This window comes from Camelus ferus, chromosome 16 (assembly GCF_009834535.1).
Source record: "Camelus ferus isolate YT-003-E chromosome 16, BCGSAC_Cfer_1.0, whole genome shotgun sequence".
Lineage (NCBI taxonomy): Eukaryota > Metazoa > Chordata > Mammalia > Artiodactyla > Camelidae > Camelus > Camelus ferus.
This window is the reverse complement of record NC_045711.1, coordinates 5400499-5418163: the sequence shown is the minus strand read 5'-3', so window position 1 is coordinate 5418163 and position 17665 is coordinate 5400499. Positions and strand designations below refer to the sequence as shown.

The following is a 17665-nucleotide window of genomic DNA, read 5'->3' as shown; positions in this document are numbered from 1 at the left end:
TCTGCCTACCTGTTCTATAAATTGAAATAAGAGCTTTTGTCTATTTCTCCTTATACTTCTATCAGTTTTTGTTTCCTGTATTTTGAAGATCTGTTAGCAGGGTATAAACAGAAATGTTTAGAGTCGTTATATGTTCTATTCACTAACTGATCCTTTTATCACTATAAAATAAATTTCTTTATCTGATAATATGCTTTGCTTTGAAATATACTTGATAATCAAGACTTGGTCTTGATTAGTACTAGTATGGCATATCTTTATATTTAAAGTGCATTTCTTCTGGTTAGCATATACTTGAGTTTTGCTTTTCTTTGGCAATCTGACAACCTCTGCCTTTTAATTGGGGTGTTTAGACCATTCACGTTACTATATCTTGGTATTTGTCCCATCTGTTGTTACCTGTTATCTTGTTCTGTCTTCATTAAGATTAGTATTTGTTTATAATTCAATTTTATCCCCTTTGTTTATTAGCTATATATTTTTGTCATTTTAGCAGTGGCTTTAGTTTATAGTAGTGGCAGACTGAATAGTGTCCCCCAAGTATCCACATCCTCATCTATAGAACTGTGAACATTACCCTTTTTTGGGGGGGGGGGATTAGACTTGTTTATTAATTTTTTTTTTTTAATGGAGGTACTGGAGATTAAAGCCAGGACCTCCTGCATGCTAAGCACACACTCTACCACTGAGCTGTATGTACCCTCCCTCCGAATGTTATCTTTCACGGCAAAAAATGGGAGTATACAGCTGTGACTAAGCCAGGGATCCCAAGATGAGACTCTCCTGGAAAATCCACGTGAACCCTAAATGTAACCATAAGTGTCATTATAAGAGGAAAACAGTGGAAGAGAAGAAAGAAAGAAAGAAAGAAGGAAAGAAAGAAAGAAAGAAAGAAAGAAAGAAAAGAAAAAAAAGAAAGAAAGAAAGAAAGACGGAGGGAGGGAGGGAGGGAGGGAGGAAGGAAGGAAGGAAGGCAGGCAGGCAATGTGACCAAAGGCAGAGATAGGAGTGACACAGTCACAAGTCACGGAAAGCTGACAGTGAGCAAAAGCTGAAAGAACCAAGGAATGGATCTCTCCCCTAGTATCTCTGGAACTACTAAAATCCTGCCAAAACCTGGATTTGGGCCTAGGAATAGTTTCTGGATTTCTGGCCTCCAGAACTGTGAGGAAAATTTTTTCTATTGTTTTAAGTGGCCAAATTTGTGGCAATTAGTTACAGCAGGCAAGAGAAAGTAATAGAACAGTATATATCTTTAACTTACCATAGTCTAGTTTAATTGCCAGTATACCACTTCACATACAGTGCCAGAATCTTACATTATATTTCCATGTTCTATCCTTTTGGCCTATAAATACCATACTATACTATAAATGTTGTCATGTATTTTGCTTCCATGTATGTTGTAAATCCCAAAGTACAATGTTATTATTTTCATTTAAACAGTCAATTAGCACTTAAAGTTACTTTAATAACAGAAAAAAAATTTTATTTACCCATGCAATTTCCATTTCTGGTGTTCTTCATTTCTTTGTTTAGATTCAGAGGTCCAACTGGTATTATTTTCCTTCTATCTGAAGCCTCTGCTTTAACATTTCTTAATAGTTCAGGTCTGAAAATATCTTAATTTCACTGTATTTTTGCTAAGTACAGAATTCTATGTTGAAAACTTTTCCCTTCAATTCTTTTAGAATGTTGCTATATTTCACTTGTATTGTTTCCAGTGAGAACTCTGAATTCATCCTTATCTTTGTGCCTCTAAATATAACGGCTTTTTTTCCCACTGCCAGTTTAAAATCTTTTGTTTATCATTGGTTTCAAGCAATTTGACTATGATGTGCTTTGGTATTTTCTTCATGTTTCATGTGCCTGTTGTTCACTGAACTTTCTAGATCTGTGGGTTTAAAGTTTTCATTAAAGTTTGGAAAGTTTTCACCATTATTTCTTTACTTTTTTCTTCCCACCCCCTCCCCTGGAGGACTCCAGGTATCTGTACGTTGAGCTGCTTCAAGTTGTTGCACTGCTTTGGAATTTGTTCTCCTATGTTCACAGTTTGGATACCTTCTACTGCTATGCCTTCAAGTTCATTAATTTTTTTCTTCTGCAATATATAATCTGTCATTCATACCATCTAGTGTATTTTTCATCTCAAATATGGCTCATTCTCAAGAAGTTCAATTCGAGCCTTTTGTATCTCCCACATTTCGATTTAACTTTTAAAAACAAATGAAATGGTTTTAAAAAACCATCTTAAATATTCTCTAATTCTCACATGAGAATCCACGTTTTTTTGTAAGATGCACAAAGATTTCAAAAAACACAAAACAAGTTTTCCCATCATTATTTTGCTTTAGAGAAAGTTCCTATTCATAGAAATATTATTTGTTAATATGCAATAGGTTTATTATTTTTAAGTGAATTAATTTTTAAAATTTGTTTTAATTTCTAATTCAGAAAATATCAGTAGATATAACCCACGTTAAAAAAGTTCTTACTCAATTTAAGTTGATTACTCTCCTCATTATTGGTTATGTCTTCCTGCCTCTTTGCATGCCAATTAATCTTTGATTAAACAAGATATTGTAAACTTAACTTTGTGGGATGCTGGGTATTTTTGTGATCTTATAAATTTTCTTGAGCCCTGTTCTGGGATGCAGTTAGGTTACTTGGAAACAATTTCATCTTTTCAGGTCTTACTTTTGTTTGTTAGATGGGTCTGGAGCAGTGTCCAGTTTCCCACTACTGAGGCAAAAATTTCCTGAGTACTTCATCCAGTGCCCCATGGATTACAAGTTTCTCCACTGTAGTGGTGGGAATAGACACAGTTACTGACCCTGTATGAGCACCAGACACCACATCCTCTAATCCTTTCAGATGGTTCCTTCCCCAACCTCAGGTAAGTTTCTTCACATGCATGCCCTAAGCAGTACTCTGCTGAATATCTGAATGGAATCTCTACAAATCTCTGGAGTTCTCTGTGCAGCTCTCTCCTCTGGTTATTCTTCCAATGCAGCATTCTCTCATCAACTTAGGGAGTCAGTCAGGCTCGACTGCAGTTCTGCCTCCACGTGTTACAGCCTGAAAACTCTCTCAAGGTTGTAAGCTGAGGCAATCATAGAGCTCACTTGTCTATTTCTTGTCCCTTGGGGTCTGCTTTCATTTGTTGTCTCATGTCCAGTGTCTAGGAAATGTTTTTCTTTTTGGCTGTTGCAGAAGGGTCATCCCTGTTATTCCATCATAACTAGAAGCAGACATCTCATACTAAAACAACAGATTTTAATATAATAGAGTAGAATAGAATAAAATTCCCTGATATGGTTCCAGGTTTCATACTGCAAATCACATTTAACAATTTTGGTGTAATATCAAAGATGATTTACAGTTATCTAAAACTGCTTTTTAAAGTGTTCCTCCCTAACAAAAAGTAGATTAATGGTTGCCAAGGACTGGGTGGGGAAGGGAAGGGAAAGTGACTGCTAAAGGGTATAGGATTTCTTCATGGGATGATGAAAATCTAAAATTAGATATTGGTAATAGATGCGGAACTCAGTGAATATAGTAAGATCTACTGATTTGTACACTTATTTATAAGGTGGATTTTATGGTATGTGAATTATATTTCATTAAAAAAACCTTTCCCCAACTACATATGAAATCCAAAATCTGAGAGGCCAGATTTTATACATATACTTCAACCAAAACAATTTACTGCAATAAATTGACTAGCGAAGCAAAAGTGAGAATTCAGCCATCTTTAAGCCAATCAGAGATTTTTAAAAATACAAAATGATACCAGCTTTCTCACCAAATATTATTTTGCTTTAGAAAAATAGCTATTTTTCAAGAATATATTACTTATGTTAATACATAATAGGTTTATTGTTAAAGTGATTAATAAAAATTCAAAAAGTTTCTCAGTTTTAATTTCTAATTCAGAAAATATCAATAGATATAACTCCAAAAGGAAACAGTCTTTTGTGTTCCCAATAAAATTTAAGAGTACAAAGAGTCACCAGGTCATATGATTTGAGAACAGCCAGTCTATGCCACCATACTATGCCAGGGATTCCATACTAGTATACATTTTAACAGACATAATATAGTAATTAATGAAAGAATTAATTTAAAAAATGCTACAAGGAAGGTATGTAAACACACACTAAAGTTTGTTACTTCACTGAATATCATACTTACTTGGAAGTTTCTGGCAAGCCAGCTGAGAGTTCCAGAAACACAGATAAGTAGTAACCCCGAACAACTCCATTTCCATCCTTAAAAAAAGAAAAAGGCAATATTGACTATAGCCAAGAGGTAGAAGCAATCAAGTGTCCATCGACAGATGAATGGATAAACAAAATGTGGTATATACATACAATGGAATATGATTCAGCGTTAAAAATTCTGACCCATACTACAAAGTGGATAAACTTTAACATTACGCTAAGCAAAAGAAGCCAGTCACAATATGTAGAATAGATAAACAAGATTATACGGTATAGCACAGGGAAATATATACAAGATACTGTGGTAGCGCACAGCAAAAAAAAAAAAAAAAAAAAAAAAAAGTGACAATGAATATGTGTATGTTCATGTATAACTGAAAAATTGTGCTCTATACTGGAATTTGACACAACATTGTAAAATGACTGTAACTCAATAAAAAAAATGTTTAAAACTGCAAAACAGGAAAAAAAAAAGCCAGTCACAAAAAGACAACATATGATTCCATATATATAAGATATATATATGGAACAAATGTACAGCTCCGGTACAGGATACACTGATAGCAGGGGAGGCTGTACATGTGTGGGGTCAGAGGGTGTGTACAGAACTTTCTGTACTTTCCACTCAATTTTGCTATTAGCCTAAAACTATTCTAAAAAATAAAGTGCATTAAGTAAATTTTTCAAGACATACATACATATTAACCCCTCCCCCCTCCCAAACCCCCATAAACATTTACTTATGTTACTCCCTAGTTCTATTCATGACAGAAGCCTAGAAATAGTGACCAACCTGGTCAAAATGAGCACCCAGTTTGGTCTTGGAATATAATTTTCCCACTAAAATCAGGGCTCTTTGGATAAAATGGCCAATTTCAGCTACAGAGTAGGAAATGTACAAGATGAGACTAGAACACCTTGCCATGGAAGAAAATAAGAAAGCTAACTACTAGTGTCACTACTAGGCTATTAAGGTCAGAGCAAAGTGACACAGAAGCCAACTTAATGAGATTAAATATGTATAAATTCATGAATTCCTAATGATAATTACTTTCAGAAAACAAGGGAAATTGATAAGTAACAGGAAAGAATTCTGCCTCTTCTATATAAACTGTTATTTTGGGTAACCAAATAATAGGTAAAGGGAAGCATCTCTTTATAAAAGGATTACGACTAATAAATAATCACTATCTTGCAACTCCCAGTGAATTAACAGATGTAGGCAATGAGCACCAATATCCCAGAGAGATGCAACTAGATATGATGTGATAAAAGCACACTCTACTGCTTATGTTCTTGACAGTGGAACTGACTATGCATCTCATCATACCACTGGATCCAGCTGCAAATTTGCAGCACATACACAGGTCAAAGAAACATACTGGAATGCATCATGAGTATGCAATGAGCATACATGTGTTTTTGATGACCTTCTGTATATTTTATTTTTATTTCAAAAATGATTTTTAAAGTAAGAATTTTAAACATGTCTTCTAAAGATAAATATCTTTCTATAAACAAGAAGTAAAAGATTCAGTAATGTGCTGGGGTTTATACTGTTTATATTTAACTCATTTTTTTCATAGATTTAGCCCATAAGCCCTATAAAGAAACATAAAATTGTCATTGCTTTAATCCCTTACTCCACTAAAATAGTGAACCAGTGTACTACAGAACCCTGAAAGAAAGATCTTTGTTTCAAAATTTATTAGTAATAAATGAAAAACTTACTGGGTAAACTTTTAACCTCCAACAAAGTCCTGAAACTTGAAGAGGTGGACTGTAAACAGGATCTGCTCTCTGGCGCAAAGTACTGAAGTAAAAGAAAACCAACCAAATCCCAAGATCAAAACTGTTGTGAAACAACAACAGGCAAAACTAAAACCCAACCACTTTATTTATGTTACTTATTTTAGTCCTGGACAAGTAAATGAAGGCAACTGAAGAAGTCAGAATTCCACTGTGTAAGAGTATATATGCTTAAATTCTGAAATAAAAGAAACTTTAATGATATAGGTAAATATTCAGCAGTATCTTTTCAGTTTTCAGGTTAAAAAAAAACCTCAAAAAATTGTCATTTAAGGGAAAAGAAAAATATAACTGTCTTGAATTTAATTACCACTTCAAAAAGGAGTTTTCTCCCATTAAAGTATTAAAAAAAAAAAAAGAGATGTGTTTCTTCCTCACATTCCTATGGAATACTCCTTCTGTAATACAGAAAAAACAAAATACAGGGAAATCCTCAGAAATTTTTTATTTTAGCCACAAAATTATCCCATAAGAAAAAAAAAAGTTAAACAGAGTGGTATAAATTCTCACAGTTTGGCCTATTTTGATGGTTATCAGACTCTTAGAGTTTCTCTTCCCAAGGTTAAGACCTTATATTCTTGGTTCCCCATTTCCATGCAGCCCTTTAAGACAAGCCCTCTAAGACCTTTGTGTTTTAAGATCTTGGCTTCTAATCTTAGAGAAAAAGCAGTATAAGCTAACAAAATTAGGATGCAAATTACAAAACTTACAAATTTCTTACAATGTCCCCTCATCCACAATTTCGCACTTTGCACTAAGATAAATGGACGCAAATGGACTTCTTCCCATGACTCTTATTTCTGAAGACGAGTGGGAGGGCTCACCAATCTCTATCATCCCATTTGCCTCACCTTATTAGCAAACGCTAAGTGAACTCTCTTCTTAAAAAAAAAAAAAAAAAAAAAGGTTCCTTTCCCCAGAATAGAGAAGAAATCTGTCCTGAAGATATAATACAATCCAGAAACATGACCTCTATGTTTCTAATAGGAAACTTGTTTCTTCTAAGACTACACACTGAGTGACACAGTTCATTAGGTCTGTCCTACTCTTGCTGGCTCTTACTTATGTACACATCTTCCTGGCTCTTACTTATGTACACATACCAACGGGAAAAAAACCCAACACCAAAGTTGTCAAAAACTCTTACCTGAAATTCTCTAAAACAAATGTAGCTGAATCATAAGATGGTACCAATTCACTAAAAAGAAACAAAAGGCAAAAAAAAAATTATTTGGCTTATTTAAGCTTAAAATTTCATTTAGTTAAAACACGAAGTCCCTCAGTAGTATCTTGAAAACCTTACTAAGTCCCTAAAAATATTTTTAAAACCTTTTAAAATATAATATAAATCAAATGAATTCATAAAACCATCAAAATCTGACATCAATAGTTTGCAATTAAATCGGATACTCAACAAATACTTTATAAAAGTTTTTTTAAGGCAGTATGTGATTAAGTATTAAAATAAGTATAAGAGACATTTAAAAAGTAGTCATGGAAATAGGAAAAGGAAGAAATTGGTGCTTAGGCCAGGAACCTGAAATATGAAACAAATAAACTTGTTTAAAAAAATACAACAACAAAAGGAAAAGACATTACAATAAATCCCCAAACTTCCTGCTTCAGAACAAATTATGAGGAATGTTGACAGATCTTAAATACTTTGAGACTATTTACTAGCAAATAAATCTATACAATTTTATAGGATAAGAATATATAATCACATGGGGGCAAGTAGGATGAACACATTAACAGTTTCTTGGCAAGGCAAGATACCTCAAGTAACTTCAGTTCTATACACTATTCTCCAAAGAGAACTGAATTACAACCACAGGAGACAGGCAAAGGGACAATCCATTCTGCTGATAACTATGCTTTGAATATGTGAATAGTCTGTAGTACTGTCATTAGAACACCTCAAAAGTCAGAGATAGTAAAACATTTATGATAAAAACACTATCCTACATAGTGTTGTAACACATTTATATATTTAATATATAAAATTTAAAATGTACCAAAAAGATAAATCAAAAGCCATTTCACCACATACTCAGATATATTTTCTAAAGTTCAATTCATGAAAATGTGTTATTACCAAAATAAGATATAAGATACATCTATAGCATAACACTGTGATGGTACCTAATCAGCGGTTTACCAATGGAAATATGGTGCATATAATTAAAAACACATTAGTCTTTATTTTATGTTAAGTATGTATAGCTAAATAGCTCCGGTCTTTTTCACAGTTAAGTAGATGTATTTTACCTAGCAACTGTTAACTGTATAGCTATTACCCAACTGTCAAGCACCCCTAACCATATCCCTAGGCAGCTGAGACTCACATTCCTCATCCCTACACCCTTTTGTCTTGTCTGGTTAATCCCTACTATTTCTAACAGATTAGAAGTCACATACCTTTGGAGGTGTGCTAAAACTTCTCCCCATGATACACTCTCCTAGCACTCAATACACACAAACCCCAGTTAGCAGGACTAAGACAATTAATGCCTTGGAAGCCTTCCTGGAACCACAAACCTAATCAGAGCTCCCAGGAATTCTCCCCAGGATAGTCTTCAAATTTGGTCAAGTTATGACATGCTTTTTTGGCTATAATTTTGTGCAACTTCCAGTCGTACAAATGTTGGTCAGTTCTCCCACCAAACATTCTTCATAAAGTCTACAGACATCAACCAACCCCCAGTTTCCTGCTGATCTTCTTACTGTTTCTTCCACCATGTCCTTAAACAGTGTGATATAATTCCTTTGTTGTTACTGTTATTTTTATATTAAGACCAGACTATCATCGTCATATTTTTATCAGCCAGTAAGAGTCAAAAGGGTTCACCAAAACACAAAATAAACAGAATACGGAGATGACACGTTTAACTCAGAACAGTGAGATAGAAAGCATATGAGCTAACAGGTATAAAAGCCATCTAACCAAGAGGGTACAGGATGGCTCTCACTTGTTGGGAAAAAAGGTCACATTCAGAACACAGAAAACAACTATCAATCCTAGGGTATTGTGATATACTCCTACATATGTATAATTTTTTAGGAAAACTTTTCAGATACAAATAACATTAAAACAAATTAGTGCTACGAGGAAACATTAAAAACAGGATACACGTACTTCCTCTATCACCAGTCATCCCATTTTATTTTATTACTACTTCAATCATGTATCTTTTTCACTAAATCATAACCTGAGGCAGCAAGAACTCTACTGTGCTCACTACTTCTACCTAGCACATGCCTGGAACATAGATGGTATTCAAATATTCACGGAATGGATAAATGTTCACAAATACTTGCTGGAAAATTCTTGTAATTTGGTAGAAATATTTGCTCCAAAATGTCTCTTGCTTTCTTTACATATATACACAAAGCCATACTGACTGCTAAGCCATCTAATTCTACCAATCCTACCACCCTTAACTATTTATTAACATCTCCACATTATGCTCACGCATTCATAGGTTATCTACAATTATACTGGTGCTACCACTCTTTGCCTGCAAATCAGGCACAGTTTCATCTTCTCAAAGCTTTCTCTATTTCTATACTTCTTCTGCTCTGGTTTTTATGTCTGGATTCATTTCATGATGATGTCAGTGAATCTTAACAGAATATGGAGCGACTAGCCCCCAAACATCTCTAGCCCAATAGAAAAATACTGATCTGCAAATTTTTAGACCAGAGACTTCATCATGACTTAAGGAATACAGGAAAGAAAAATAGGACAAGTATCCATTTTTTCCTTGAGAAAACAGACTGGTCAGCTACACAAAAACTGGTTTTCCACCCCGATTTGACCATTTCTCACGAAATTACAACTCTCTGTAGACTGAAAGCTACACTATTCTACCATTTAAGTCCTCTCTGCGGCCATCTACAATGCACCAGCAAAACAGTCCTTCAAACCCTGGTTGAAATGATTTCCCTGCTGAGCTCCAAATATAGCAGCTCTTATCACATTCCCATATTTTGATTCATACATACGTATCCTATTCTCATCTACCTAATGAAATCCTAAGTATCTTTCAAGGTCTTCCACAATTCCTTTCTAGGCTATAAAGTCATCTTGACCAAACCAGTTTCTACACTGACTTCTTTTCAGAATTTCTGATATAAGACAGAATATATCTGAGTAACAAGTATTTGATTTTAATATACAAATCTCTACCATTTAATGTGGAATATATACCCAATAAGATTATTACTTCCTCTTCCATGCCTCCAATGCAGCACCTACAACAGTGCTGAGCATATAGATAATCTTTAATAAATAATACTAATTGGCTCCATCACCAATCATCAACTGATAGAACATAAGGCAATCAGTCCCATGATCTCAAAGTTTAGAAACAATCACCACATCTCTGCATATCTGAACTTTGGTCTATAACTGAATGTCAGTGAATGCTGGTCTTTCTTATTTGGGCCTCTTCTTTGCTGATAAATCCATCAACAGATAAATACCTGCTTCCTATATATTACAAATCATAAGCTGAGTTTCTAATAAAAATTACAGTTAAATTATAAGCCAAAATTTCCAGTAAGATAGTAAGGTTTACTGAAAAGAAGGACCTAAGGTGACATTTTCGCATGGAAAGCTCCTTAATTATCAGGGTGGGCGGGGTGGTTTTCTCCTTATTGATATGCCTCCTCCCTCCCTATCTCAATCTCAATTTCAGTTCCTTCCATCTATACTCCCCCAAAAAAGGTAGTGAAGAGAAGGGATTATTGGAGTTCTGAGTCCCTTGAGTAATTAGAAAAGAAAATCAAAACAATCCCTGGATGTGATCGAGACTGACCCTTGAGAAGTCTAAAGCAGAGTTGCCTGACCGATGAGCTGCTGCAAGTGGTATCAGTATAGGAGTTTACCTGTATCAGTGGTTCCCAAACTTTAGTACAGAATTAGGGTGCTCAAGATTCATCTTCTGGAAACCATTTCCAAAGACTGTCAGGGAGCAGATCTGAGAATTTGCATTTTGGACAAACACTCCAGCTGGCTCGGATTTAGGAGATCCATGTACCTTTCACTGGAAAATCTTTATCTTTATATATAGTATCTATATCAAAACTTATGTTTCATTCCACTGGTGATGGATGGAATAATTCAGAAAAGAATCTTCAAAACTGAAATGGCTGACCACACTATCAAAGAGACAGCCTTGGGATATTAATGAACATCCTTAGTTGACTCAAATCTACTCAATAATAGCCAATACCCAGTCCTTTTAATAACATTCAGTGCTTAAATAAAATATGTATCAGTTTGTTCATTCAGAAAGAAATAAATACTTATCTAACTGGTTAGGGAGAACTACCTGAGTTCTAGCTGTCTGCAACAGCATTCTTTTGAAACAAACATAGGCATCTGCACATAAACTTCAAATAAAAATGAAGTTAGAAAAAAAAGTGCCATACCTGGTAAAGTCTGGTGGAACAGGAGTGGTAACAAAGGATGCCATGGGCTTTCGATGAACTTGCTGAAACATCATAAGGATCTCTGAGCTCTTAGATATCAATTCACTCTTACTACAAGACCGCAACTGTGTGAGGGGAAAAAAGCTGTCTGAATAAACAAAATTACCATACACTGGCACCTTAAAATCTTTAAAGAAGAAAAATGGAAATTATTCTGATTATATACTGAAAACAACAAGATCAAGAAAAATAGAATAAGTCAAAGTGGGTTTGAGAGTTAAGAATCTATAAAGAATCTAGGCTTACTTATTTCCATTATAACAGTAAATGCATTGAATCAGTATTTCATTTTAATGTATTTTTGTCTCCTTGTATATTAGCATAAATCCAATTTTAAGCAACTAGAAATATATACTAGACAGGTACGGTGATGCCATTATGTACATAAATGAACAAAACTCCAGAGGAAAATAGCCTTCAAACAAGGATTTCTGAAACTGCACTCCTGGGAACAGAGAAATGTTAAGATGTAATACACAGAAAAAAGTCTCATTAATCTATATCATTTTGGGAAGCATTAAGTTATACCAAAGGTAAAAAGTGAGGAATCCAACTTTAGCAAAATAAGCATGGCAATTTTAAGACTACTACTGATTTTGTACTCGAGACAACCAGTTTGAAGTCCTAGTCCTGCCACACACGAATTATATGACTCAGAGTCTGTTAATATGCAAAACTGGAATGATATCTCCTGCTGAGTTTGTTACACTCATGAAGCTGTATGTGAGACAGCTTTGTAAACAACTGTTAAGGGCTGAAATGTGTCCCTGTCCCAAACTCATATGTTGTGGTCCCAATCCCTAGTATCTCAGACTGTAACTATATCTGGGGACAAGGCCTTCAAGAGACACAGACAGAAGGCAGCTGTCTGTGAGCCAAAGAGAGAGATCTTGGGGAAAACCTAACCTGCCAATATCTTGATCTTAGACTACCAGTCTCCAGAACACTGAGAAAACAGATTTCTGCTGTTTAACCCCTGAATCTATAATGTTTTGTTATAGAAACCCTAGCAAACTAATACACTACCAAATGCCGTATGAATGATATTCATTAAACCCACTATATCTGGGTTTATCTTTTAAATGACAGCTGCTTATAGGTCACCCAAAATAATGATATGACCTGACTGGTATCATATGATAAATAAAAAATTATAGCTTTTATTCAAATATTTATTGAATGCATAATATGTGTATACTTCCTTGACCTTATTTTCTCCAAAGGTAAACTTCTGAATAGATACCTTCACTAAAGGTAAAGTAGTTCCCTTTTACGCTAAATTTGCTGAATTATTTAGCCATGAATGAGGATCAAATATAACTGAATGTTATGTTAAAAATAACACACTTCTGAAAAACTCATAGGTCAAAGAAGTCACAAGGGATATAAGAAAGTATTTTGAACAAAAAGGTCTGAAATCATTAACCCCAGCTTCCATTCTAAGATCTTAGAAAAAGAAAAGCACGTTAAACTCAAACTAAGCAAAAGAAAGAAAACAGATCAAAACAAAAATTAATAAAATAGAAAGCAGAAAAACAACACAGAAAAAAACAAAAACAAAACCCAGTTCTTTGAGAAGAATCAACAAAAATCAATATCCTCTAGCCAGACTGATCAGGGAAAAAAGATGACACAAATTACCGATGTCAGGAAAGAGAGAAGCGATGCCATTGCATTTCACAATTAAAAGGATAATAAGGGAATATTATTAACTTTATGCCAATAAATTCAGCAAGTTCAAATAGAATGGAATAATTTCTTGAAAGACACAAACTACCAAAGCTCACTCAAGAAGAAACAGGTAATACGAACTGCCCTATGTCTATTAAAGAAACCACTCCATAAATAAAATGAGGCCCAAATGGTTTCACTGATGTATTCTATCAAACATCTAAGGAAGAAACATTATCAGTTCTACACAACTTCTTCCAAAAAATTGAAGAGGGCATAATTTAAATTTTAAATACTTTGAGAAAAGAACACTACAGTGTAATATCCCTCACACAAAAATACAAAAAATTTAAACAAAATCTTTTCTAATCAAATCCAATAATATGTTAAAAGGACAATACATGGACCAAAGCAGCATTTTTATCCCAAAAGGTAGTTTAATATTAAAAAAAAAGTTAATCCATTTTAAGAACTAAAAAGAAAAACCATACAATCATCTCAATACATGCAGAAAAAGAATTTGACAAAATCCAACATTCAGTTCTAATGAAGACTCTCAGCAAAACAGGAATACAGAGGAATTCTTAAATCTGACGAAGGACATCTATAATAAACCCACAGCTAACATCATATTTAAATCAATATTATACCGGAAGTTCTGGGCAGTAATACCTGACAAGGAAAAAATAAATAAAAGGTAGCCAGATCAGAGAGAAATGTCTTTATTCAAAAATGTCGAGACTATACGCAGGCAATCCAACAAATCTACAATATAGCTGCCAGAACTAATAAATAATTTAGCAAGATTGTAGGATACAAGATCAATATACAAAAATCAATTGTATAGACACAAGTGAGAAATTAGAATTAAAAAAAAATACCTTCTATTATAGTATCGAAAATTCTGAAATACCGAAAAGATCTGACAAAAGTTCTGAAATAGTGAAATAAATCTGGCAAAAGACATGAAAAGCTTATACTCTAAAAACTACAGAACACTGTTGAAATTATAGAAGATCCAGATAAATGGAGTCTTCTTAGTGAGAGAAAGACTCAGTATTGTTAAGATGTCACACATCTCTAAATTAATAGAGAGACTCAATGTAATTCCAATCAAAACCCCAAAACTTTTTTTGGTAGAAATAACAAGCTGATTTTAAGGTTCATATGAAGATACAAAGGACCTGGAATAGTCAAAACAATTCTATAAAAGGAAGAGCAAAGTTGGAAAGCTAACACTATCTTTTATTACAAAGCAACAGTAATCAAAACAGTGCAGTAGTGGCATAAAATAAATCAACAGACCAATGTATATATATTTGAATACGACAACTATTTTCCAAAAAGATGCAAAGGCAATTCAGTAAAGAAAGGCTAGTCTTCAACAAATGGTGCTAGAACTACTGGATAGCCATATACAAAAAAACAAACAAAAAGAAAAAAACTACCTTGGACCTACACCTTACATACAAAAATGGGACAAAATGGATCACAGGCCTAAATACAAAACCTAAAACTACAAAACTTCTAGGAGAAAATCTTTGTGATCTTACATTAGGTAAAGATTTCTTAGCTATGACAGCAAAAGAACAAAGTGATAACTCACCTTTCATCAAAATTTAAAACTTTCCTTCAAAAGATACTTTTAAGAGAATGAAAAGACAAGCCATAGACTTCAAGAAAATCTGCAATACACATATCTAATTAAGGACTTATATTCAGTTCTTTATATAAAGAACTCTCAAAGCTCAACAAGAACGTAAACAAGTCAATACAATGATGAGCAGAAGAGCTGAAGAGACACCCCTACAAAGAAGACATATAGACGGCAAAAAAGTTCAAGAAAGAATTCTTAGCTTCATTAGTTTTAAGGCAAATGCAAAATAAAGCCATAATGAAACATTGTTACACTCCTATGAGAATAGCTAAAATTCAAGATTGACTATATCACGTGTTAGCAAAGATATGGAGGAAATGACACCTTCAAAGTTTACTGATGGAAATACAAAATAGTACAATCGCTTCAGAAAACAGCTAGCATTTATTACAAAGTTAATCACACATCTACCGAGACAAAAGGCAATATAGATCCATATATAGATTTGTCAATGAATGTTCACTGCCATTAATTTGTAAAAGCCAAAAGCCAAGAAGCAAACCAAATGATCATAAACAACTGAATGAAAAAAACAAATTGTGGTAATATACATAAAGCGGAGTATCATTCAGCAATTGAAAAGGAAATAACTATAGATATAAAAATAAACTGTAAAATAATTTTGCTGAGTCAAAGAAGTCAGCCATAAAACAAGTATATAATGTATATGATTTCAAATATATAAAACTTTAGAAAAGGTAAAATTAGGGATTTGCCTGGAAAGGGAAATGTTGGGAGAAGCAGAATGAGAGTTTATAAAGAGGCACAAAAAAATTTGGAGGAATAGTCACTACCTTGACTTCGGTGATGGTTTAACAGATGTATACCTTTGTCAAACTTATCAAATTATGCATTTTAAATATATGCAACTTATTTTTTGTCAATTATTCTTCAATAAAGATGTTTTTTAAAAAGTGCATAGTTCCCCAGATCCTACCCCTACACCACCACAGCTGGTTTAAATTTGTCCCATCACTCCAGCAGTTTATTCTCTGGAGGGGATAAAATAAAGTCTCTGAACTAGGGGGAATAATATGCACAATAAGAACAAGAGTACCGAAAAGAAAAACAAGAATATTTAAATACTTATTTACTGACTTCTGTCAAACTGTCAACCAGATGTAAAAACTGAATAAAAACATTTTCAGACATGCCGTCTCAAAATACTTATTCTGATTACCCTTTCATGAAAGCCACAGAGGAAGCATGATACTGAAACATGTATATCAAGAGCACAGAAGCCATGGGAATCAGGAAACATGGAATTCTACCTAAGAAAAAAGTGAAGGGAATCCCAAGGATTATAATTAAGGGAACAATCACGGTAGACAGCTGTGTATTAGGCACAGAGAGGAATTCAAGAATTCCAAAAACCAAATTCAAGGCAAAAAAATTTATGAAATATTTGTGACACTATATATTTTATCTATTCATTCACTATGACTTTATCCCCACCTCTAATCTTAAATTATAAACTCTCTGAGGACAGATTTTATTTTTTGCCATTTTGTCCACTGCTGTGTTCCAAACTTCTAAACCAATGGCTGCTGTCTATTTGGTATGTAATAAAAATTTCCTTAATAAATAAAAATGCTAATTTTATCCTAAGAATCACTATACATAAGTAATTGGCAATAACATTCTATCTCAGTCACCACTTAAGTCACAATGTCAGAAGATTTTAATCTTTTATAGATTTATAGATTCCTATTGGCTAGTCCTAGCAAAAATATTTCCATTTTTCCAAAAACAAAATAAATCTTATTAATTTTATCTAGTTCCCAAATATAATGGAGAAAATTTGAAAAGAATCAGCTGATTCCTATTTCATAAAAATCCCTGGTATAGCACATAGATCCCCAAATCTTTTGATCTCATGTAAATCTGTCAAAAAAAAAAAAAAAAACTTTTAGAGCATATGAACAAAAAAAAAAAAAGAATTTTATCTCATTTCATTTAATATTTCATCACCTGGTGCTCTACCTCCTGAAGTAAGGATTCCAACAGCTCTGTTTCTTGTGTCAGAGATGTCTTCTGACCTATTTAAAACAGCAAAAGACCAACATTCAGGCTCATTATTGGTTTAAGAATGAAATTAACTTTCAGTGAACATATTCAATAACAAAGAATCAATTTCAAGTAAGCAAAATTCCTTCATTATAGCTACCCTAAAAAAATTTTCCCAGAGTTTTAAGAGGTCGAATCTAATATTATAGTAGCTTTGATAAGAGGATTTCAGAACCAACCCTAACTACAGTTTTAGACAAAATGCAATATAGGTCTATTAAATTCTTTTAAGAAATACATAATGACAATGTATCTTGTAACGAAATTAATGTTATTGTTTCTTTTAAAGGAATATAAAGAAGTAGAAAAGTATAGTTTTTAATCGATCTACTATTCTGAAATAATTCCTCCCCAAAATTTAACTGCAAACTAAGACGAAGGATGTAGTAAGTGGACAGATGTTTATACTAAATGTCAGCAAAAGGTATGTTCTTTGAACACAATAGGAACCTGTAAAAAAGAATGCCCAGAGAGGAAAATAGTCAAGAAGCTGGAAATAGACAGGGATAAAGGAATTATTATTACAGAAATTGTTTTTATAAAAAAAGAAGAAAGAAGTTGCTTTACATGTTTAAAAAAAAAAAGAAAACAAGATAGGCATTTTCTTTGTAAATCACCAAGTCTGAAGAACTGGAAGCATATTCCATGAAGTCAAAAGTATCAATTTGGTGTAATGTTAATTGATACAGAAGGACAACTAATAGGTAGCACTTGTATTTTTTAAAGCCATCTTATCTTAGCC

General features: G+C 33.5%; 1 protein-coding gene across 2 annotated transcripts in view; it reads right to left on the bottom strand.

The window, feature by feature from the left end:
- The window catches only part of TRIM37 (tripartite motif containing 37), a 101461-nt gene that overhangs the window by 65455 nt on the left and 18341 nt on the right, over positions 1-17665 (bottom strand). For both annotated transcript variants that reach the window (XM_006181425.3, XM_032498392.1), the window contains exons 8-12: positions 16828-16895; positions 11469-11593; positions 7180-7230; positions 5955-6036; positions 4195-4271 (exon numbers count right to left, since the gene is read on the bottom strand). In XM_006181425.3, coding sequence (XP_006181487.1) covers positions 4195-4271; positions 5955-6036; positions 7180-7230; positions 11469-11593; positions 16828-16895 — 403 coding nt within the window. The remainder of the gene's footprint in view (positions 1-4194; positions 4272-5954; positions 6037-7179; positions 7231-11468; positions 11594-16827; positions 16896-17665) is intronic.